The following is a 25,056-nucleotide window of genomic DNA, read 5'->3' on the forward strand; positions in this document are numbered from 1 at the left end:
CTTGAACTTGCAGCAGTGTGAACTTGGGCCAATTACAGCTCCTTTCTGCACCCCAGTGTCCTTGCCTCTGCCATGGAGAAAGGGATGCCCATGGCATAGGGTCATCGTGAGGATCCAATAAGTTCATGGCTGGAGAGCATGTGGTCCATATTTATAAATGCTCAGTGTGTACTTGTTTTTTAAGACTCCCATTTCCTGCCCTCTACCTTAAGGAGCCATAGACATAAGGATGTTTACATAGTCCTTGAGCCCGGACCAGGGAATGCTGGGCAGACCAGAGGAATGGGGGGAGAACCTAGGAAAGAATAAAAAGTACCTCTCTCCCAGGGCATGTACCTGACCTCCAGCAGAGGCATAGTGCCCATCCTAAAAGCTAATGTCTGCTTGACCAGAAGGGTTGAAAAATGACTGAGTATAGTCATCCTTCAATCTCCACATTGGATTGGTTTCAGGACCCCCTGCTGAGATCAAAGTCTGGGGCCTCTCAGGTCTCTTCTATAAAATGGCACAGTGTTTGCACATGATTTGTGCATGTCCCTATATGCTTTCAGCAATATCTAGCTTACTTCTAATACCTCATACAATGTAAATGTGTGCTATTCATAGTTGTTATACACTATGTTTAAGGAATAACAATCAGATAAAAAGTCTGTACATGTTCAGTGCAGATGCATTTTTTAAAATATTTTCAATCCATGGTTGGTTGAATCCACAAATACAGAACTGGTGAATACAGAGGGTCAGCTTTGCTCTGGTTTTATAGAATTCTTTTGGGACTCTGAGTTCAAAACCCTAGCAGGAAAAAAAAAACTAAGCCCCAGACTCACACAGCACATTTTCACTAACTGGCTGGTCAGTAGGAGACAAAAAGCAAAGAAAACGGGCTTGTAGATGGCACATGTGACCTGTGAAGGAGCCAGTTTGTCCTCTCTGGGACATGCTGTCCATCCACAGGGGCTGACAACAGGACTCTGTCACCCACTTTCCTTACCAGCAATACCTCCCCAGCTACCCAGCCTTTCTTTAAGCTCAGGCTGACTCCTGTCCCAGATCCACACAATCTCCAGCATACAAGGTAAGATTCCTCTGGATGTCCAACTAGCAGCAGAGCCAACTGGAGCCTCAGGACTCCCATTTGGGGCACTAAGCTTAGTAAGCTGTAATAGTCATTACGTTGCTCTTTGAGCTTCATTTTAACCTGCAATGAGGAAATAAGCCCTTACCTCTCAAAATAGGGGCCATCTGTGAGTAGGAAAGACAGCAGCAAAAGAATACAGTTTGAGCTCAAAGAAAAGATAATAAGCATGTATAGAACATCAGCTATGTCACAGGCACTGCGCTAAGCGCTTACTATACAACATCTCATTCAAACCTCCCAAAAAACAATGATTATCTCTGTGTTAGAGATAGATAAATGAGGTTCAGGGAGGTTAAATACTTTGTCACATTGCTCGGAAGTCAGGAAGCCACAATTAAAGCCCTGATCTGATTCAATCTTGAGCCAGAAACTCTGAAATAATATTATTTTCTGTAGTGCCTTTAAATGACTACTAAGAGGTTCAATTTATTATTAATTTCCCATCCATTATTCTTGCAATGATGATGGGGTGTTATCCACGGTTAGGGATGGTGTCTGTCGTGCTTTCAAGAAGAGGGTACACGGTGAGCTGCCTCTGGCATCCCATCTTGACAGCCCCCCTCTCTTTACAGTGCACCTCTACAAGTGTGCAGCCCAGCGGGAGAGCTGTGGGCTCTGCCTCAAGGCCGACCGCAAGTTCGAGTGTGGCTGGTGCAGCGGCGAGCGCAGATGCACCCTCCACCAGCATTGTACCAGCCCCTCCAGTCCCTGGCTGGACTGGTCCAGCCACAACGTTAAGTGCTCCAACCCCCAAATCACTGAGGTAAGTCCCTAAGTTTTCAGAGCAGGAGGAGACAACCAGGATTGTGGGGGAAAGGTACAAATTGAGCCTTTTTAGATAAATTGTCAGATTTGAGTTTATTTAATTTGGGGACATAGACAGCCTCTCAAGTGTCTGGATGGTCCATGTCCAGACATAAATGACAAGAGTATGGAGCATGTCCTTATGCCTATGCATGCGTGTATATGCAAATCTGTGTGCACCTGCATACCACAAGGGACACAGAGCCAGCCCAGTAGCCCCAGCCAGGCTGGCTGACCCAGGTACAGCCAAGAAATTGGTTCCATGGTGGGTGAATATTTCACAAAGCAAGTTTAGCTCATCCTCAGCAGAAATGTTGATTTCAGTAGTTACTATTAGCTCAGAGTTGCAAAGTTGGACATGGGAGAAAAAAAGAAAAGCACTACATTATCCACTGCGCCATTTCCCAGGGTTTAGTGTCTGTCCCCATTTGTTTGTGATTTTAATGGGAAGAAATAGGTAATTAATTATATGGGGGGAGGGGGGGATGATGTTTCCAAAATAGCAAATTGCAAAGGAAGATGAATAGATGATGGGAGTGAAAATGCAGCTGCTCGGGTTTTGAATGGCCTGGGAGAGGAAGAGTTGTGCTTAACTTTAGTTGCATTGTGTGCCCATCACTCTTCACAGCTCCCTATTCAACGACTGTCACTTGTGCTTTGAAACTAATTGCACATTCCCTTATGGTGACTAGGAACAAAGACCTGGGCAGGTACCACTGTGGTCTGCAGGTTTAAAAAAGCAAGGGAGGGGCTGCTATTTGACTCCATCTTCCCCGAGCTGATGCCCTGTACTTTTCCTGCCTCATCCTGCCTGTTGTCCAAAGAAACCTGCTCTGGTTCTTACCTACAACTGAAAATTGAAAACCTTCTGGAGCACCCCTGTGAGCATTTCAAAGATTCAGATCAGTTTAAAAAACAAACAAAAGCAAACTGCAAGGATGGGTTTAAATGGATGATGTTAATATAGAGATGCTTTGAACCCGGAGCAATGTGGCTTAGCATTTAATTATTTAACCCTTACAACAATATCAGAAGGTAAGTATTCTCACCTCCGTGGTGCTGATGAAGAAAATGAGGCTCAGAGAAGTTGAGTGACATGCTCAAGTTCACACAGTGAATAAAATGGCAAGGACAATATTTGAATTCAGATTTAATTATAAAATCATTTACAAATTCTCTACAAATTAATCCCCCCCCCAAAAAAAGAACACAATAAAACGGGAAGTATTTTCACTTCCCTAATATCCAAGTCTTTCCTAGCTGGTATAGACCTCACAGATGCAACCCATCCACATGGCGGTGCTGTACTGAGGGAGATACTGCATCTTGGGCCTTGTCCATCTGAGTAGGAAGGGGTTACGTGATGTACACACTGCCCCTCACAGAGTGGGCTGCTTTGATCCCATTTTACTCTCAGATGTGGCCAGTGACCGTGACTGCTGACTGGCCCCTGTGTCTTGATGCTACTGGAAGAGTGTTTGCGGGGGCTGCTGGTGGTGCCTGGTCTCTGCCCTCAGAGAGTCAGTTTCCTGAGCTGCTCAGGGCTCCGTGCCTTCTCCCTGATTCCAGTGATTTCCGGCAACTGCTGGCCTGAGAACTTGCACGGGTCTGTAATTCTTCCTTCTGCTGCAGTTGTCATCTCAGCCCCGTCAGCACCTGTGGTGGAGAGGAGCTTAAATTAGTGGCACCACACCTCTGCCAGCCCTGGTGACTGCCCCGGGTCAGTTGTCTGTCTGCTCCTCTCCCAGACTGGCTGGGGCCCCTTCCCAGCCCTGAGGCAGGCTGTTCCCTGGGGGAGCCTCTGGCTCAGCCACCCCTGCTCACTGACCGAGGACTGACAGGCTGCTCCTGTTCACAGTGGACACCCAAGTTACAGGAGGCTAATTAACCCCCTGAGGTAATTAGGCTGTAATTGATTTTTCCCAGTGAACATATCAGCAGGAGTCGGAGGCCCTAAGACTCCTGTTGGTGATTTTCATGTTGAGGCTGTTGAGAAATGAAAAAAGCATCTCTGGGAAGAGACAAATCCATGCTGTGTTCCAAGCCACTCAGGGCCCATCACTCTGGACAGGATTTGTGGGAGAAAGAATCCAGGCCCAGAACAATTTATTCACTATTATCTGTCATATTTTCCTTCGTTCTGTATCTCCTACCCGCCACCTGACTCTCCTCTTCTTGTAAAAGTCATTTTGTTTAACTTTCTATTTTTGAAATAATTTTAAATTTATAAAAAGATATAAAAATAGTACAAAGAACTTCCATATTCCCTTCATCCAGATTTTTCAAGTTAACATCTTACATAACCATAGTACAATTATCAAAATCATAAAATTAACATTAGTTCAATAAGACCACTTCATATGCATGCTTTATTAACACTTTGTCAATTGTTCCAATAATCTCTCTTTTCTGGGCCAGAATTTAAGCTGGGATCTAATCCCGGAGCCTGTGTGACATCCCATTGTCATGTCTCCTTAGTCATTTGATCTGAAGTCTTTCTTTGTCCTTCATGTCCTTGAAGAATCCAGGCTGGTTATTTTGTAGAATGTCCTTTGATTTGGATATGATTGATGCTTCATCATGATTAAATTCAGGTTATTACTTTTATTCTTGGCAAGAAGTACTGAAAAAAATAGGGTGCATATTAAAAGGACCTCAAAGCCAACTTGAAGTGGGGGATCTCAGTGGTCAAATTTGGAGCAATTTGAGCAGGGAAATAATGATAATCATGGTCTTTACCAACAGAATAAAATAAGGATTCATGGTCTTTACTGACATTTGACAAACAAATGGTAAGAGGGGTGCCCTTCTTTAAGCTCAACTAATAAATATGGAAAAAACATGGAAATAAAAAAAATCATCATTTGCAGCAGGGTGTGGTGGTGTGCACATATGTTTCCAGCTGCTAGGGAGGCTAAGGCAGGAGATCACAAATTCAAAGCCAGCCTCAGCAACTCAGGGAGGGCCCTAAGCAACTTAGAAAGACCCTATCTCAAAATAAAAAAATCAAAAGGACTTGGATGTGGCTCAGTAGTTAAGCAACCCTGGGTTCAATCCCTGGTACCAAAAAAAAAAAAGTCATCATTTGCAAAGTTCACAGTAATAATTGCTTCAGGCAAGAATGGGCAATGGATGCTAAAATTAGTGGATGAAAGTCCGAAGAGAAACAGGATATCTGTATGGTCTTAATCTATCCTCTCTATCCTCCCATAAGATGCTTATTAATTACAACCAGAACAATAGTAGCCTCATGATGAGGAAATCAGGTAGACCCCATGGTGAGCAAGAGATCAAAGTTTCCATTACCCATGATGCAGAAAATCAATTTCATATGCCCCCCAATAGAATACCCCCAATAAAGGCAAGGCCTCATTTCTATGGCATTTTTGGCAAAAATGAATCATTAGTTAAAAGTAACCTTGAAGAGGAATCAATGCATTTTCTTTTCTTCAGCTCTCTTGGCTAATCCCCTCACACTGGCATAGATCTTTTTCTTAAACCTGCCAATGATCAGATTCAATGAGCTTCATACTGTTTCACACATAGCTCCTTGTCACTAGCCCCTATCTGCAGAATGGGTACCCTCCTCAGTGCAAGCACTTTCTGTGCAGTAAACATAAGCCACTTGCTAGAAAGATCCTCCCAGAAGGGTAAAAAGAGAAGGATTCCATAGCAGCCTGTGATGGCTACAGGGGGTGGCAGGATTTCCAATCCTGGCAATAAAATGGGGCCTGAAATGGCTGCCATCCTGCCTGATGACAGCAGAGAAATAAGTGAGATGACCTCGAAGAAGATCTACTTTAGGAAAAGGAGTGGGCTCATGCACAGTTAGATGAACAGCTGTGTTCTTCCTTAACCCCTCCTTACCCTGTTGTCTCCATGGCAACCAAGCCCACCCCTAGAGACCCATCCTTTATGGCAGCTTCATGTAGTACAAGTCGTACAACCTATTGAATTTCCCAGTTTGCATAAAGCTCAGGTTAGGACCCCCTCAGGACTCACCGTCTGCTCCTTCTCAGCTGGCTCATGGTGTGATAATGACGCTGTCCCCTGTGGGAGGCATCCCAGGCTGCTCCCATTTCCAGCTGTCATCCGGGCATCTGTGCATGTGTCACCTGTTCAACTCCAGGAACAGGAAATGTGCAGAGGACTGGAAAGCCCATGAGATGCCTGGCCCACCACATTTCTCTTCTCCCCAGCCGGGGCCTCAGGACCTGCTGGGACCTCAAAGGAGAATATTATGAGCCATCCACTGGAAAGGAGACCCAGAGAAATCATTGCCCAAGAAGCCAGGAATGGGCAGGATTCAGCAAAAAGGAAAAGGAGACTGAATATGATCTGGGGGATACAAACTTAGGGAAGGTAAAGGGGCTTCAGAGATAATTTCATATAGGTCTCCACTCTGGTCTCTACTGAGGACCGGTTTCCTTGGATGACTATAAAAAATACTATATACAAGTTGTCTTCAACCACAGAAATATAGCTTCTCAGAGATCTGTAAATTAGGAGTCAAGATCAAGGAATGGACAGGGCTGGTTCCCTCTGAGAGCTCTGAGGGAGTATCTGTCCCAGGCTTCTCCTGGCTTCTAGGGCTTTGATGGCAATCTTTGGCCTTCTTTGGCTTACGGCAGCATCAAATGTCTCAATGTTCATATGACATTCTCCACGGACATGCACCTGTCTCCTAAAAAACCAATTAGATTGGATTAAGGCCCACACTAATGAACCTGTCTTAACATGATTACCTCTATAAAGACTCTGTCTCCAAATAAGGTCACATTTTGAGGTCCTGGGAGTTAGGGCTTCAACATATGAATTGGAGAGAATGACAGAATTCAATCCATAAGAGTAAGAATTATGAGAAAAGAGAGGCAATGCCACAGTTCCAAAGAAATTAATTCAGTCATAAATGAATATTTATTTAGTGGCTACTATATGCCATACTTGTGCACCACCTGGGTTCCCTCCTCCAGAATCTCTCAAAGGTGGAGATGCTTGAGAGGTCAGACCTTCATTGTAGGCATCATTGCATTGGTCAGCAAATGCCAAAAACAATCATATAGGAACTGGGGTTGGAGGTTGCAATGTGGTCGAGTAGTCCTGGGTTGAGCACAGAGGGATGCAGCCTGTCCTGTGTAGCCCCAACCCGTCCTTGAATATTGGTCACCTAGAAGAGGCTTTGCAAGCCACATTGCTTGCTCTAAAGAGCCTAGGATAGAAACTTTTAATCTACACCCTTGGCAGATGTCTCCCGTACAGATAGAGGACTGCAGTAGGGACATAGGTCTCTATAGCTAATGAGGACACCTCCCTAGACCAGGGACACGAACAGGCTAGCCAATGCCTAATTTTAGCACTCCTAATTAAAACAGTTTTTTAAGTCAATGAAGTGGCACATACCTGTAATCCCAGCAATTTGGGAGGCTGAGGCAGGAAAATTGCAAGTTCAAGGCCAGTCTTGGCAATTTAGTGAGACCCTGTCTCAAAAGAAAAAAAAAAAATTGAAAAAAGGTCTTGGGATGTAACTGAATGTAGAGTGTCCCTGGGTTCATTCTCCAGTGTGGAAAGAAAATGATATTAGCGTTTCTTTAACAGTATTCTGCCATGTGCCAAGCTTGGTGCAGTTTGCTTACTCAAAAAAAAAAAAAAATCCAACAAGATGACTATAATTATCTTAAGAGTGGGGAAAACAGTGCTTGGGGAAGTAAATAATTTGCCCAAAGACACACATCTGGTTAGTGGCAGAACAGGGATGAAAACCAGGGACTTCTGACTGAAGAAGGCAGACTCCTCCATCCCCTCCCCCACAACACACAACACCATGCCACCCCTTTCGGTCACAGAGATGGACCTGTATCCCCCATATGACCCTACCCCAGATATACCAAAAATGTCTGTATCCAGTATCAGAATCCTCCAGGAAGATACCAAGAGATGCCAGGTAAAGTGGGGACATTGACCCCTTTGTATTGAGCCTTAAGGTCAACTTTGCCTGACTTTCTAAGGTTGATACTTACTCCTGTGAGTGGAGGAAAGCAATGAGGGAATTGGGGGCTGCATTTGAGCTTAGGGGAATCACATTTTGCCTGTCGGGCATTGGCATTGCTTTAATGCCTACCCCAGGTGCTGTGTAAATCCTCCAAGCTTGATGCTATTGGTTTTGGTCTTTGCCTACCAAGGCAACGATGGTTAGAGTGAAGGCTGGAGTACCTGGTCTGGGGTCTGACCTCTCAAATACTGCCACCCAAAGAGACAGGACAGCCCAGTGGAGAGGACCCAGGTGGTGCACACCTGCAGGCTAGAGCATCAGGTGGAGTAAAGGCACAGTGGGACAGAGACAGGGATTAATCCCCTAATTGGGGCCTCAGGGAGTGGCCAGGACCTTATCAACCTTAGAATGCTCCTGTAGCCACCTGCCATGTTGGTCCAGTAAGAATGCACTAGTGCCAGGCAGGAGGGGTGTAGGGTTTTACAGTGCTTCTCCATTGACCACTGTGTAAATTTTACTTTATCAATTTTTCAACTTCTGTAACTTCCCCAACCTCACTGATCCATGCTTAGGGAATATAAATTCTCTAACATTATCTTAGGTACATTTATCTGGGAAAGAGAATCGATTGTAGAAAACAATATACACTGCCCTCCAAAACCAAGCAGAAACGATTTTTGATGCAATAATAGTTCGAGATGATCCTTTACACCTGCTGCCTCCTGCTCTCCATGTGGCCCAAATAATTTAAAGGACATTGTTTGTTCCCAGATTGTCTCCCATGCAAATGCATTTGTGAAACTATTCAGGAAGCTGGGACATTTACAAGTATTTATCCGCAAGCCTGCACCAGATCTCTGCAGGAAAAGTCAAAAGCCACCTGCCCAGGGCCAGAGTCACGCGCTGCAAAGTTCTCAACAACAACAAAAAAATAAAGTCAGTCAGTTTTCCTGAGAAACAAGCCAGCACTCTGATCTCCTGTTCATTTATTTGCAGGCCTCATTAATATAACATCACTGCAACAAACAGCTAACGGGGGATGGTGTCAGGATGAATAATGGAGTTACTCTGCTGAGATAACAATTAGGTTTTGAATGTACTATCAGCTAAGACAGAGCCAGCAAGGATTCACGCCAAGCAGGAGAGCTGGTGCTGCCAGTGCCATAGATTCCTGCAGAGCTCGTCAGCTGAGCCCTAGCCTGCTGTGAAGAGTGCGCACACACACACACACACACACACACACACGTCACAAGTTGGAAGAGAATGGGACCATTTGCTGCCTTGGAATGCAATATCCAGGTGTCTCTGGGAGCCAGGATAGGATGGAAATTTGCAAACATGCAGTTGACATCAGCACCCTCTGAAGTCAGGAAAACACTAAGTGACAGGAAGGGAGTAAGTAGATAAGGAAAGAGAAGATGAGCAAGCTACACACCAGGATGTTTCCTCTCTGGCTGCTCCTGAAACCCTACCCTAGACACAGGGGCATCTAATGCAGAGGGTTCACATCAGCTAGGGACATGGACAGGAGACCAAGGTCATTCTGGAATTGGAGATGCCGTTGGGGCTGAGGTCATCCTGGAGTGTCTTTCCTGGACACACACCTCCCCCCAACCACAACCACCTGGAGTCTCTGATATCAGTCTCTCCTGTCTCCTCTAAAAACCCCCATAGTATGACAACCTGCAGAGACAATGGGGAAGGATGCTCAGGCCACAGAGGCAGCCAACATGGCAAGCCCTGCTGTCTGCACCAGCCCTGAGTCCCCACCAACAGCAATGCCCAAAGGCTCCACCTGCATGGGACACTCTTCAGATCTCAGCCACTTTTCCTCTAGATCTCAGCTAGCCTGGTTTCTGATCGGATTTCTTTCTTTCTTTCTTTTTTTCTTTATTTTTGGTACCAGGGATTGAAACCAGGAAAACTGAACCACTGAGCCACATCCCCATCCCTTTTATTTTTTCTATTTTTTAATTTTGAGACAGGATCCTTCTAAGTTGCTTAGGGTCTCACTAAGTTGTAGAGGCAGACCTTGAACTTATGATCCTCATGCCTCAGCCTTATGAGCCACTGGGATTACAGGCTATACCACCGTACCTTGCTCTCTTCCTCCATTTCTTGGTCATGAGAAAAACAGTAGCTAATATTCATGGAAAGCTAACCTCTTTCTAGTACCTCACATGTCATCTTGTTCAGATCTCACAATTTCATGGGGTAGAAGTTCTTATCATTAGCCCCATTTTACAGATGATGAAACTGAGGTGCTCTGAGGGGTGATAAGTTTCTTAAAATTGCATGGCTAGGATTGACTCCTCAGCTCCTTGACTCTGAATCCCCGTATTTGACCTGGTTACTAACCTTGTAACCAGGGCACTATGATCTTGCCCAGGCCCACTTCAGAGATAAGAAGAAAACCAAAAATCCCCATGGCCAGCCTCATCTGGGGAGCTTGGACAGGGAGAGACAATAGGGGGGCAAGGCCAAGAGGCAAGTGTGGACATTCACTGAGGGGAGGGGCAGAGAGAAGGGAGATGGATACAGAAGCTCAGAGAGGTGGCAGGAGTAAAGCCAAGTCCAAGGCTCCTCTGAAAGCATGAGCTCTGGCCTTAGCCAAGGGAAAGGGGTCAGAAGCTGAGCAGGGGGAAATGATAAGCAGACTGGGGCATGAGTGCTCATGGCTGGTGGCGTGGACCCTCCCCAGAGTAGGAGGATGGTCAGCTCAGGCAGAGTTCTATGGAGGCTAAAAGCACAGGTTAGAAAGACCCAGCTGTGTCTGCCATCCAGGGTGCAGCCCAAGCCTCCCTGGGACCCTGTTCCCCATCTGTAAAATGCGGATGATATTAGTCCTACTCTCATCACTTGTTTTGAGCTCTAAGTGGGATACAATAGATAAAGCCCCCGGTCCAATTCCTGACTCATTATGAATATTTAATAAGTGGAAAAATAAATGGCAGGCATCATTATCAGAAAACTCTTCAGTAAACTGGAGTCAATGTCCGTCTTCTCTCCCACCATCACTGTGGGTCTGGAGACCTAACTCGAGGAAGACAGGGTCTCTAGGATGGAGCTGAGCTTTGTGAAGCTCCCACCAAGTTCCTCTGACCCTTCAACGCCCTTCTCTGAAGGAGGCCCCAACTCTGCCCCTCTAAGGCTCTGCCTGAGTCTCCACCGGAGTCTGAACCCAGGAATGGCCATCCCTGTGCAGTGAGTCTCGCACTCTCTCATCAGGCTGCCAAGCCCCTGGGCTTCCAGGGCCTCCTGCCCTGCTCCCTGGTGCAGCCCTTCGGATCTCCCCAGCTGTAATTAATCGGCTGCATCTGCTCTCGCCCTTGGGCGGCTTTGTGGCACAGTTCCCGCCGAACTGTTCAATTAGTGGCTGCAAGAACGAGGGCGGCTGCAGCATCACGGCGGCTGCTTTCCAGGTCACAGCACCCACGGAGGAAAACAAACATGACAGAGTCTGGCTGGAATGCAGATTTGGCTGGGGTACCCCCACCGGCACTAGCCAGGGCTCAGTTGGGCTATGCTGCTGTTAAGGTAGGGGTCTGAGCAGGTGGAGAAGTGGCTCCCCAAACCAGGAGTTCCTAGAAGCTTTAAGAGGGCCTTGCTAAAGACAGGGATCTCCCAGTTAGTCCTCTATCATCAGCCCATGTACTGCGGCCTAAGCATGCCAACCTGCTCCCACCTCCTATTGGCCTAATCCTCCTGGCCTAACATGAGTCAATCAGCAAGTACGTGGCCAGGACGTGGACTGACCTCCTTTACATGTGAGGAGGGTTCTGGAACTGTTTCTAGGACAGGATTCGGAGATGCTGGAATGAGCCCTAAAGTGTTCTCTATATTTTCCTTCTGCATCCTGAAAAAAGCAGACAAACCTTTTATTCCACAACCAAAATGCCAAACCCCTTAAGGTAGGACAACAAGGCAACTTAAAATCCCATTAAAATGCAAATACAGGTTTCTTTAGGGAGGAGAGAAAGACTGAGAGATAGGTGCCTAAATGGAGGGAGAAACCTTTGGGAGAAAATCAAAACAAAGCACAGGAAAGGTACCAAGGGTTTACCCTCCACTGGGTTTTGCCCAGGACCAGCCTGGTTAATGGTGTTTGTGACAAGCAGAGGGAAACCATCTTCACAGCCTTTACCTAGTGCACATTAATCAAGCAGGCACTTGCTCAAGCCACCAGCCTGGTTTGGGTCACTACATTCAGAATGCATGGAAATCCAAAGGTCCAGAGAAAAGCTTCCAGAATGATCAAAGGGTTTAGAAAATAATATCTTCAGAGGAAAGGCTAACAGAATTGCAAAAGCAAAGGCCAGGGGTGACTTAATTGCTGTCTTCAGTACTTGAAAGATATGTAATGAGGAGGCAGCTGTTCAGTCCTCCATTTGATAAGGAATCAAACCAGAAGTTGGCTTAAATTAAAGCAGGGAAAACTTCTTAATGATTTCGATGTTCAAATACTTCACCACTCACAAGCAACACTTAGGCACCTCTACTCTTCCAGGCATCATTAAAGAATGCAGTTTCTTCTAAAATCTGATTGAGACCAGCGTACCCCAATAACAGAATATTTCCTAATGATAATATTTCCTAATGATCTATGCCAGATAGTACACTATATATTAGATTGCTAAGAAAAGTGAGACAGTCCCTGTGCCAAGGTGGCTCCAGGCAATGAGTGGTTATGGTCCATGTGGCAATGGCTGTCTTGGAGGTGTTCGTAAAGGTCAGTAGGAGCAGAGTTGGGGCTGCAGCCTCTGCCAGAGAGTGAGGGAAGGTCTCATGGAGGCATCTTTTGAGCAGAGCTGGGCAGGAGGAGCAGGCATGTGTCAGTGGGCATGCCTGGCCAGCAGAGGGATTAGCACACCAAATGCACATGGGCTTCATAGCCTGTAGCTGTGGGGACCACTAAAGTCTCCAGGTAGCACACATAGTACATCAGAGGGCTGAGCCAGAGTCCGGGGAGCACGCCCCACCCCCAAGTCTGAAGGGTGGATAGTGAAGGGAAACACAGAACTTAGGGGAGAGTCTCCACAACAACCTTCATCCAACCCAGACACAGCAGCTGCTTCTGGGCTCTTCTCTCCGCAGGCCTCTACTTCTAGATCTCACTTCTGAGGTCCACATGGAGCTCAGCACAGTATGTGTTGACAAGCATGAGGCTGAAATTAGTCAATAACTAAAGATCTCCCTTTCATCTCCTTTTTCCCTCTCTCTACTACTCCTGACTACACACACACACACACACACACAGTCATTTGTGTGGAGGGTTGGGGTATCTCAGTCGGAGTCACTTTCCTGAAAGAACTCATTGCTTACATTGTGAAATACTGTGCATACCCCACAATGGTTAATGGCCAGGGGAAAAAAGAAATGGCAAGAAGGAAGGGAGCAAAGAATGAACACCATTTTGGATGGGGTCAGTGTCCTTCCAAATTTATTGTCCATGAAAGGGTAATGTCTGGCTCAGAATAAGCTTCCACGTGGGGCTCAGAACCAGCAAAGCCAAGACTTTGCCCTCGGCCTCACCCCCTCCCTGCTCAAGCTTGAGCTGCAGGAAACTCCCCGACATTCTCCAATCCGAAGTAAGCAGAGCTTATTACCCTGGGTCATCCCAGCCTCTCTGCCATGAGCTCCCTGAACCATGTGTTCTCTTTCCAGATCAATAGGAAGATCTTCATCCTCTCTAAGCTCCCCAATAACTCCAGCATCCAGTGTTTTTGTAGTCTTCGGGGGCAGAGGTGCAGGGATATACAAGAAGGAAATTAGCAATCATCAAGACCTGCTCTCTAAACCAACATACAGGGAATTTCCAAATGTTATCTCACTTAATCCTCACACCACCCCTGTGAGGCAAGCAGTATCATCTGTTTCCAGATGAGGACATTAGATTCAAGGTCACATAGCTCATAAGTTTCAGAGCTGCTATTCACATTCAGGTCTGTCTGACTGCAGAAGTCCCAGCCTTCCTGCTGCATACACTACCCGAACATGGTCTCTCTTCCCTCCCTAGAGTAGCCAGCAGCACAGGGGCCATCTGCAAATGGAAACCAAGACACGTGGGCCTGCCTGACATCCCAGCCATATTTTATTCTGTGTGGATGGGGGACTCTACATAACTCCACCATCCCTCCTGCCCTCACCTCTCACCCTTCCCTGCAGCTCTCCAGATCTTTTCTTATCTGGAAGGCCTTCACTGGAGTTCTGAGAGTCATAGCTGGAGACTCAACCTTTTTGTTCTCATTATAGACCCATGCAGAAAGGCCAGGCCTGGTTCCAAGAGAACCAAGTTTTGTGAAATGCAGCCCAGGATGACCTGCAATCTGATATTACTTTTAAGAGAAAATCCCAGGGCAGAGTCTCACAGTGGAAAGGAGCTGGAAACCCTGCAGCTGCCCCATCTGAGGTTGTGTGTCCTGAAGGGTCCTCTTTACTCCCTTTCTGGAGAAGTCCTTACCCACCACAGCTCTCCTTTCTGGCCGTGCTCTAGATATTCAATCCTGAGGAAAACGGAGAATAGCAGTATGCCAGGCTCTTGCTACCCCAGGCTGCCACACAGACATCGCCCTTCGCCTCATTCACAGCCCCCTGGAAGGCCTTAGGTGGGCAGCTACATTCTGTAGGACACCTTCCTCTCTTCCTTTGCACTCTGAGCACAGACTTCTACCTTGATCCTCTCTGATCGTAGAGCTGGGGAAATGCAAACAATAGGTGCAAACACACAGAAGACTATAAGTGCATGGTATGTATAGGGGCTACTGATATCTGGCAGGACATGGAGGACGTATTATAGGATGGAAGATGTGGCTGAAGAAGTGAAGGATGCCAGAACCCAAAGGCCCACAAAGGCCAGGCCAGGAAATTAAGGACTTTGCCTTGGCAGCGGTCAGAGCCATGGAGGGTTCTTACAGCAAGCACTTAGCCACCTCATCAAGTATGTATATTTTCTTCCTGGCGACCAAGAGGAAATGAGATTTACAAGGAGAAGCATGGAGACCCTGTGGTTAGATTGGTTGAGAGACCATGGAGCTCTGCTTAACACCTACTCTGGAACACACAGATTCCAAAGTCACCCGTGGGGCCAGGGGACCTTATTTGGTATATGTGGTAAGTGAGGAAAAGGGACAGTTGAAGATGCTTACAAGATTCCTGGCTGGGTACACAGTAATTCCATTAACCTTGAAAGAGAATCTGGGAGGATAATTGGGTTGGGGTTGGGAAGAAGAAAAATTAAGAGTTCATTTTTAGACATGGTGAAATTTGAGGTGCCTGAGGGACATACATATGAAAGTAGAGACGTCCAGAAGCGATTGGATATATGACTGGCGCTCAGGAGAGAGGTCAGAGCCAACCATATAGATTTGGAAGACATCACTAATGGAGACCTTGGGAATCCTCTTGCAAATCAAATAATCACCACCTCATCTAACTTTTGGAAATCTAGATTTTTTTGCACACCAGTTTTGCTTTAAGCAAAGAAATTGCAAGTTCCACATCCCTTCTAAGCCTCGTGGCAGGGTAGCTGTTTAGAGGCTTCCTCTGCCTTCAAACTCCCTTGTCACCTACCTCATGTGGTGGCAGCATCGGACGTAGACTGAAAAGAAGACTCTCATGAAGATCCAATCTTCCCCAGATACTTTCCAAGCCTTGAGGACCTAGTATAATGTCTCCAGGGGATAATGTTTCTCCTAGTTTGGAATCCAGCAGGATTAGCTGGAACTACCCATCTCCATAACATATACCTTCATGCCAAGATCAAAATATCTGCTAATAATTTACAAATGAGGCTGGGAGTCTTCTTCCTTTAAACAATATATGGTGACTTGTGCTTTGAGCATTTCTGTGCCAATAAACTGACCCTACAGCAGTTCAGCACCAGAAACCCTGTGTCTGACCATAACCCTTGGATACTGGAAGGAAAGACTGCACTAACTTGCCAGGAAGAGGACACTGTCCTGTACAACCCGCCAGTGCCACTGCGAATCCACAATGTAATCTCCCACAGGCTACCTGCAAGACGAAAATATTTTTAGGCTTTCCAGAAAGATTTCATTTCACAGTTTTTTTTTTTGAAAGGTTGTAATTAACTGCAGTGAGCAAAAGAATGTATTTTTAAAAATAAAAGTGGGGGAAGGAGAGAGGAACCAATTGCCACACTTTCGTCAGTTCCTTTGGGTAGGTGGGTTCATGTCACCCAGGTGGCTGGGGGAGGAGATGGAGGTGCTGCTGAAGCTCAGTTCAAGTGGATCAAAAAGAACCAGGAGCTAAGAGCAAATTCTCTCCCAATGCTCTGCCACAGAGTTGAAGCAGCCCCCTCCCTGTTTCTCGTTGACTAGGTTCTATCCCCCAAGACCCAGGAGTCTCAGACCCCTGAGGAAACTGTCTGTACCAGAGAAGAGTGGAGGAGTCAGAATATATGATAATTTGGGGGGAGGCAGTACCAGGGATGGAACTCAGGGACACTTGACCACTGAGCCACATCCCCAGACCTATTTTGTATTTTATTTAGAGACAGGGTCTCATTGAGTCGTTTAGCACCTTGCTTTTGCTGAGGCTGGCTTTGAACTTGTGATCTTCCTGCCTCAGTCTCCTGAGCTACTGTGATTACAGGTGTATGCCACCATGCCTGGCTCATTGGACCACAAAGCATGAATTTGTTCACTGGGATCTGATGGGTCTCAAAAGAACTGCATTTTTCTAAGAGCCTGATCTCTTCCCAGACAGAAGTTTACCCTTTGGGAGAAATGGATTCTGCCATTACTTTTCCTGTTGGGTCAAAGCACAATGAGACATTCAGCATTTGGTGACTGAATTGGGAAATGAATAAATAAATGATCCTTGCTAATAGGAAGACAGCAAGGATTTGGAAAATCCTAAAGTTATTTCTTCTTGGTCCTAACATCTAACATATGTCATAGGATTTTTTTTTTTCCCAGAATAATGGCAATCACACTCCAGGTCTTTGATGGTTCCCCTGCAGCCATACCTAATCTCATCCCTCACTGAGCTCCCACCCCATTTTCTCTCTATCTTATCGCAATAGACCCTGAATCGGTGTTATTTATGAGCCTTTGTTATCTTATCCTCCCGACTGTAAGTTTCTTGAGGGCAAATCTGCAGTGGTATTCATCATTGTACTCCCCACAGGATCCAGCACATAGGAGTGGCAATAATAACACTGTCACAGTCACAAAACCCTTCTGGTTTATAAAATGCTCCCAGCACACCTTGTGTTGGGGGCTCCCAAGCTCCCTGCAAGGCTGGTAGACATGATAATACTCTCTTTGCAGCTAAGAATTGAAGTTCGAAGAGATTATGTGACTTGATCACAATCAGACAACTCGTGCATTACAGATGCATCTCAAACAATTCTTTTGTGCCTTGAGTCCAGAATTCTTTCTGATTTACTTTTTTTAATAAATGGATGAATGGATGTCTTAACCAAGGAAGTAGTGCAAAGCAGAAGATGATGTCAGAATCCTAGATAAACTTAAAAGTGTAGAAGACATACAAAGTTCACTCAGAGTCCAAGTGTCTATCAAAGTCCTTAAGCAGCATACCAACCCCTACCAGCCTAGGGGAGGGAGAAAAAGGCTATTGCTCCATTCCTGTGGCTGACCATGTTGACTAATGGCAATTCTCTCTTGCAGATCTTGACAGTATCAGGACCACCCGAAGGAGGAACTCGAGTGACCATCCATGGCGTGAACTTGGGCCTGGACTTCTCCGAGATTGCTCACCACGTGCAGGTGGCTGGTGTGCCCTGCACACCCCTCCCAGGGGAATACATCATTGCTGAGCAGTAAGTAGGCCCTAGCTGGCCTGTTTCCTATTAATGCTTCAGGGTGGAGACTCTCCTCTTCCTCTTTGGGGCTTTTCCAGAATCCATCTCCCATCACCCACTCTGCCAGGCAACCTGTCCCAGAAACCCTCCCAGGGCACTCCTACCCACCTCCACCCTCAGAAGGTGGAGTTTTGCTTGATGTCCTGTTCCCTGACTCCTCGGGCATCAAGGCTCTCGGCACCAATCCTGCCCTTCATTCAGTCCATGCCTGCCCGCTGACATGACTGAGCCAGTTTCCCGACAAGCTCAGGCTCCTCCTTGGTCACCCCAGGCCCCTCCTGCCAGCCCCTATTGGAATGCATCCTGCACGGTGGGCTGCGGGCAACAATTTGTTTGGTGCATGGTGCTCTGACAGCAGCTTAATCCGAGCAGGGCCTCCGCCGGAGCAAATTCATTTATTTCACTAAGGGAAATGCCAGCTGGAAATTAGAAAATAGGCATGTAGTGGCGGACAAGCGACCGGGGCTCCAGGAGTGACATATGTTCCAATTTGGGGTGTTCATTTGGCAGTGGCGGCCGCTGTGAGTTGGTGGGCAGGAGGTGGGCAGGAAGCTGGGATGAGAGGATGGAAGGCGGGATGCCACCCCTCCACAGGAAGAAGGGAGGGAGCCATCAGATCATTCTGCCTGATTCGTCATGTGAAGTTGGGTCAAGGGATTCCACTGAGGATGCAGCTTTGCATGAACTACTTGGAGCATAACAGGAGCTTGACTTTGGGGCAGGGGTTTCCCCTCCCTTAGCCTCACTCCTCTGCAGCCTTAGGTCCTCCCCTTTGACCTCCTGGGAACCAGCCTTCAATAGCAACCATAAAAACCTCACCACTGTATCTTTCTTTCATCTGCACGTTTCAGTTAAGATAATATTTTCTCATCCATTATCTCATTTTTAATTGTTCAGGGCCCTGACCAGGAAATTATTGTCATTGTCATTTTGCAAAGCAAGAGAGTGAAAGACTCAGAGAAGTAAAATAACTATCCCCAGTTCACTAGGCGCACAAGGCAGAATTCGAGCTCCAGTCTTTTGTCCCCGGGTCTAGGGTGCTTCCTTTCCATAGCCACTGTGGGCAAGACTCCTGGACAGGAGAGGCCTGAATATTCCATGGTTCATCGGCATGTGGCTTTGAGACTCCCAGGGACCATGATTCAGTATGGCCCAAAGAAGTGTGAGAGGCAGAAGGGGTGAATCCCCAGACTCTGGGAACTAGGTGATGGCTACTGACCACAGACATGGAAGTAAAAGAGCTAACTTGATCCCTTCAGTCCTTGCATCCAATCCTTCACTGACAGCATTATCCTTGCAAGGGATGAGACTTGGCGGAAATGCTGGCTAGGCCTACAGGAAAGAGATGAAAGAGGGTGACAAGGAAAATGACAGAGTTGGTAAGAGCTGCCAGGGAGGAGCCTCATAGCCAGACAGTCTCCACAGAGGCCAGTTTTGTGGCAGACTACACTAGGCACTCAGTCATCCTGACCCCCAATCCACCCCGGCCTCGAGGACCTGCCTTGGGTCCTCTGGAGACAGACCAGACTCCAACTTGTTGGAAGGGTAGGAAGGGTCAGACTTTTAGCTGAGGAGTGCAAATTGCTGGGCAGCTGAACCGCAGAATCTCATGAGATGTGGAATTAAACTGCATTTTAGCCCCAGCTGCTGTACTGACCAGCCCTGAGACCTCAGCAAGCTGTCCAGTCTTTCCGACCTTCATCGGCCTAATGTGCCCTACAAATGTAAAGAAGTTGAGTTCTGTTTATGAAATCCAACGCACTGCATTCACCTAGGGCCATGAGGGAGAAAGTGTCAAGAGAAACTGGAAGTAAGGATATGAAAGGAGCCTTAGTGGGTGAATGGTCACCAAGATCCCTTGCCAAGACTGGTGGTGATCCTAGAAAACCACTGCCATCCTCGGGCATGGGACAGGCAGGAGGCTGTGAGCACACCCTGTGCCTTGCTGGATGCAGCCCTGGTTTCCAGCCGTGCCAGACTCATTACCACTCTCGAGGTTTCAGAGTTTGTTAACATCATTAAAGCCTCCATCCCGGGTAGTGAGCAGCAGGCACAATCGTTACAGATGTCTGCAAGAGATGAATTTGGCTAAACGGGCTCAGTGCAGAGTCCTGGGCACGGGCAACATTAGCGGGCACAGTAATGATTCACCATATGCTTGTGCCGTGCCATCTATCACTCAGCAATTAGGTTAATGTTGGTTAAAGGGCCCTGCTTAGTCCTGCAATCAGCACCCCACAGGTCTGAGGAGGAGCCGGATGGTTCTGTCACAGGACATTTTCTGAGTAATGGGACACAGGTTGAGGGCGCTCTTCAGTGCCTCCTGGGACGGGGACAGACTAAGTTCAGGTCCACAGACCACTCTTCCTCTTGTCTGCTTTATATACCTGTGGAATCAGACCTGGATGGATGGATGTGAGATACATGTGCCTACCATCCCAGGGAGCAGGTGACAGTCACACCAATCTTTGGGAGGTGGTGTGGTATGGGAGCTAGGGCACTAGGCTAGTTAGTGCCAGGAAACTGGAGGTTAACGTGTAATAACTCAGCTATTTGTGAACTAAGTGGCTTTGGGTAAGTCACTTTGCTCCCTGATCCTCAAATGTCTCATCTGAAAAATAAGTATGAAGAATAGATGATCTCTACAATCAACTGGATGGTCTTTGGGTTGTGAAGCACTCTGTTTCCTGGAATCTGCAACACCCTCCATGAGAAAGCGTCTCGGTGGCACTTATTTATCTCCAGAATACTCTGTCAACCAGGAGTCAAACCTTCAAATGTCAAAGCTATCTAGTTTGGTCTATCTCCTCATTTTACAAAGAGAAAATCTGGACATCTCTAACTGGTGCCTCCTGATAATACATAGGGCCAGGAGCCACCAGAGACACAGGGAGGAGACCAGGAAGGTGGGAAGCCCCCTGAAATCAAACCACAGCACCCAGCTTGTAGAGCCTAGAGGAGGAAGTCACATGCACCACGGCCTGTAGTGGGTCCACAGCCAAGAAGGGGGCAAAATGGTTAGTTCTCAGGGCCTCAGGAGACCATCTGGGTCTTCCCCACTACCCTCTGTCAAAAACCTCAACTCTGTCATGGCTCCTCCCTGAAAGACATCCAAAGCTTCCCATTAAATGCTGTGTCAATAGAATGGAGTGGTCAAAAGTCCTTGAGCTTTGGAGTCCAACTAACCTGTATATCAATCAGCCACTTACTGGAATTGTGGCTATAGATAAATCACTTAGCATCTCTGAGCCCAAGTGTCACTGTCTGTAAACTGGAGATACCAAGACCCTCCCGACAGCAGAGTCGGAGGACGGCAGGAGATCCTGCTCACATTCCCGTTCAGATCTTAGACCTACCACCCAGATCCTTGCCCATGGCCCCCTGCTCACCCACTCACCCACTGTCCCACCCACTTCCTGGGCAAGGAAAGAGCTCAGCTGCAATGTCCAGGAGAACATCCTGGACTAGCTCTGGGTGCTCACTGTAGCTCAGCTCCAAGCCCCTTCCTCACACGCCACATGCAGAGACATTCAGAGCCAACTGCAAGTGCTTAGCATTGCACGGATCAGGGAGCTTCCATTCCATCTGTTGCTCTTCTCCCAGGTTCTTGACAATACATGATGAACCCATGAAAATATCCTGGGAAAATACAGTGCACAGAGGCCCTAGCCCAATGTCAGCCTCCTACAGGGACAGCGGCACAGGGCCACAGGAGCACTTCTCCTTTCCTGGACAGGCCCAGGAAGTTTCAGTGTTGCCCGTGACCTCTCACGTGTTCTCCTGTTTCCTTTTTCCCCATTTTCAAGCCAGTGATGATTTCTTCCCCTTATTCTTCTCAAGGATCACTCCTGCAGCGTCCAAGGGCAAAGGAGTCAGGAATAAGTGAGCCCTGATTAGCAGTGGGGAGGGGGCTTATCTGCCTCCTCTTCGCTCCCTGCCCCCATCACCTCCATAAATAGTGGACTCTCCTCTGCAGCTCATTGAGGGTGCAGGGCATGGATTATAGGGTAGCAGGGACCAGCCGGAGCAGGTGCCAGCGCCCACGAAACAAGATGGAGGAGTTGCTACTCCACCGCAGGTAGCAGTAGGAAAGGAACCGCACATTGTACGTTAAATTAAGCTTCTCAAATGCTCCACTAATGAGCTTTAGGGAGACAGTTACGTGTCAAATACTAATTGATCATCACCATCCTGTTTATTCAGGCTCATCATTAATTTATTTATTCACAGAGAAAGGGAAGGGAGACTATTCTTCCATGCACGTTCAGTACTTTCTTGTTGCATCTAATATGCTAAACGTAATAAGACAGTTATTGCATGTTAAGTAAATATTCGCCAGGAGTGAAAGTACTTATTTAGGATTAACAGTTATGAAGGAGATGGAGACCAGCGGCATGCCGTGTGTGTAAGCATGCAGTGTATTTGTTTAATGCAAGTTTTATTACATCGAAATGAAATCTCTGTTTAGTTACCTTCCTTCCTAGAGAAGCTGTTGAGATAAGCATCACTCAGTTAAACATGGATCTTCCCCACCGTGCCAGGATAATGCTGGGGATTAGCAGAGAGGGGGCCTGTTTTTCCGACTCCCCACTAAGCAAACCTACCAGAGACACCAGGCTGCTCAGAACTCTTAAATGGTGTGGGAGACAAGGAAGATTTTTCCTTCCCTCCATTTCCAGCCTAATTTTTGCTGAGCCCAGAGGGACCCTCTCCCATCCAACCCAGGTCCAGGTGAGAGGTACCCCAGGCCCTGATTTCTTCAGGCCCTCCCCTTCCTCCAGCTGACCCCCGCCCCTTGCTAAAAGGCTGCTGCAGCTAAAGCATCCAGTTGTCTAAATGTGACTGTGTCACTTATCATAGGCGCCAGGGAAGTCTCGCTGGGGGTATCGATCTGGGCTGCTTAAGAGAGAGCGCCACACACCTCTCCCCGCGAGCTCTCCTGTTAGTGTGAGACAGGACTTCCAGCCCAGGGCCAAGTCACTCTTGCCCACCAGCTTAGTGTGCTCAGACCTTGATTAAGTGGGAGTCTAGTGTCTACTGCTGGCCTAATGAACTCATCCGCCTCCCACCCCTTCTCCTGCCGCCACAGATCTGCACCCCTCCCGTTTTCCTGGGAGCTCCTGTTTAGAGCTCTGCTCTCCCTGTATCTCACCAGATTATCTATCCCCCTTTTAAAAACTCACTGCAGGAAATAGACCACAATTGAATCAGTTTGGCAGATAGGCCTCACCTGCTCTTTTAGAGAGAGTGGTCCTGTTGGCTTGTCACATAGCAGAGGATACCAATTAAATTGCTGCCACTAGATCTTTCTGTTGGACATTCAGTCTATTCCTCCAATACGGGGAATGTACCCAAGGCTAGGCACCGTGCTAGGCACTGGGGAACACAGGCTTGGTCATAGAATTCAGCAATATAGTATATCAAAGGTACATAGGGCTTTAGAGAAATCGAATCCAACCCCCCTCAGTCCAAATGAGAATAAAGCCCAGAGAGGGAAAGCCCTGTATCCCAGGTCACACATCTAGATGGGTGACCCAGCTAGGTTTTTGGTTCAGCACTCCTGAAAGACTGTGACGAGTCATTCACTATGACCGGGAAGGCAAGCTGCCAGGGTTTGCTCACTGGAAGGTTTGCTCTCTCCTCAGGATTGTCTGTGAGATGGGCCATGCCCTTGTGGGAACCGCCTCTGGGCCAGTGCGCCTGTGCATTGGCGAGTGCAAGCCAGAGTTCATGACCAAGTCTCATCAACAGTACACCTTTGTGGTGAGTGCTGGGTCGAGGGCTGGGCTGCGGGTACCCAGCAAGGGCACACACACACACCTGTTCCCAACTTCTCCCAAGAAGGCTCCACATGCCCCTCCCCTCCCAAGCTTCTCCCAAACTCTAGAGAAGACCAGAAAAAGAGGACTTCTGGCCTGTCTTGCTGGGGTGGATGGACGTGTGGTTAACAAAGCTGTGGAGGCGCTGAAGTCCTAGCGGGGGCCACAGGTCAGAGTTCTAAATAAGGCCAAATGGAACTTTCTTAGAAAGTGGATCCTAGATGTGGAGGGTTGGGGGCTGCCCTTTGTCCCTTCAGTGTGATATCTTGGACTAATTCCAGCCTCATGAGGACACATGGCCTGAGGGACCTAATTCAATGGGTCCCTATTTATCCTCAGGTTTTGTTTTCTGTCAATGATACTTGAGTGAGATCTCGAGGGGATATGCCTTTGTGCACAGGGCCAGGAGAGGTGGGTCTAGGAGGGCATGGTTCTGAGTGTCAGTATGGTCACACACACACACACACACACACACACACACACACACACACACAGTTACACACACTCATGCCTGAAAACGCCTCTTTGTACTCAGCCAACAGGTAGTAGGATCACAAAGGCTTTCTGTTAGGCTGGCGCTAACGTCACACAGAATCAATAACTTGCTTCCGAGACCCCGCGCTTGCCAGGGCTAAATTCGTACTGAATCAATAACTTGTTTCTGGGGTCCCGAAGTCCCTTTTCTAACACTACTTACATGGCCACTTTGAATGCTTCATTAAAAGTTTTAACACTAGCAGATGGGGTCAAACCAACCTTGCTAAGTGTTTTGAGAAATCATTAGGCCGTGAAATTCTCTTCTCTCTCAAACATTTTACTGCTGATTTTAGGTTCTCTGGGCCTTTGTCTTCTCATCTGGGCATTTCTACCTTTTTCTCGTACTTTCCTCTCAGAATGGAGAGTACCACGGCCAATCTTGGGCCTACTGCGGATGAGAGGCAGACAGAGAAGAGTGAGATGAGGAGAGAACCGTCCATGGGAGAGCTGGGTGGGGCTTTGGGAACAACCCAGTGCCCCTTCCTCCCTTGACAAGGGAGCAAACAGATGTCCAGAATGATCCCGAAACGTACCTCAGGGCCCACAGCCAGTGAGTGAGTGGCTAATACAGACTAGAGTTTTTACCTGTGTAGTCGTTCATTTAAATGTACTTTTCCCTCCATTTCCCTCTACGCTGAAGTAATTCCTCTCTGATGTAGGCCAGACATGATGTAGCCTAGACATGCCTTTTACGTATTAGGCTTACTCTTATAACTCAGTGAGTTTTCTAGAAAGTCGCAGCCAGCAGCATGCCACCCTCTTGGGGAGGGCGGGAGAAGTCATATCTGACATTTACTGATGGCTGTCAGCACTGGGAATCCTAATGTGCTTAGGGAGGGATAAAAGGCCAAGTATACAGACCATTTGTGGAGAGCTGTAGGCTCTTGGCTGCCCAACTTAGGCAAGGATGCTTTATTCAGCC

At 47.3% G+C, this 25,056-nt stretch overlaps 1 protein-coding gene across 1 annotated transcript in view; it reads left to right on the forward strand.

The window, feature by feature from the left end:
- Positions 1-25,056, forward strand: part of Plxna2 (plexin A2) — a 203,092-nt gene that overhangs the window by 152,121 nt on the left and 25,915 nt on the right. Inside the window, exons 12-14 of the mRNA XM_026387404.2 lie at positions 1,711-1,901; positions 17,585-17,736; positions 23,424-23,541. Of these exons, the coding sequence (XP_026243189.1) occupies positions 1,711-1,901; positions 17,585-17,736; positions 23,424-23,541 (461 nt within the window). The remainder of the gene's footprint in view (positions 1-1,710; positions 1,902-17,584; positions 17,737-23,423; positions 23,542-25,056) is intronic.

This window comes from Urocitellus parryii, chromosome 9 (genome assembly GCF_045843805.1).
Source record: "Urocitellus parryii isolate mUroPar1 chromosome 9, mUroPar1.hap1, whole genome shotgun sequence".
Taxonomy (NCBI): Eukaryota; Metazoa; Chordata; class Mammalia; order Rodentia; family Sciuridae; genus Urocitellus; species Urocitellus parryii.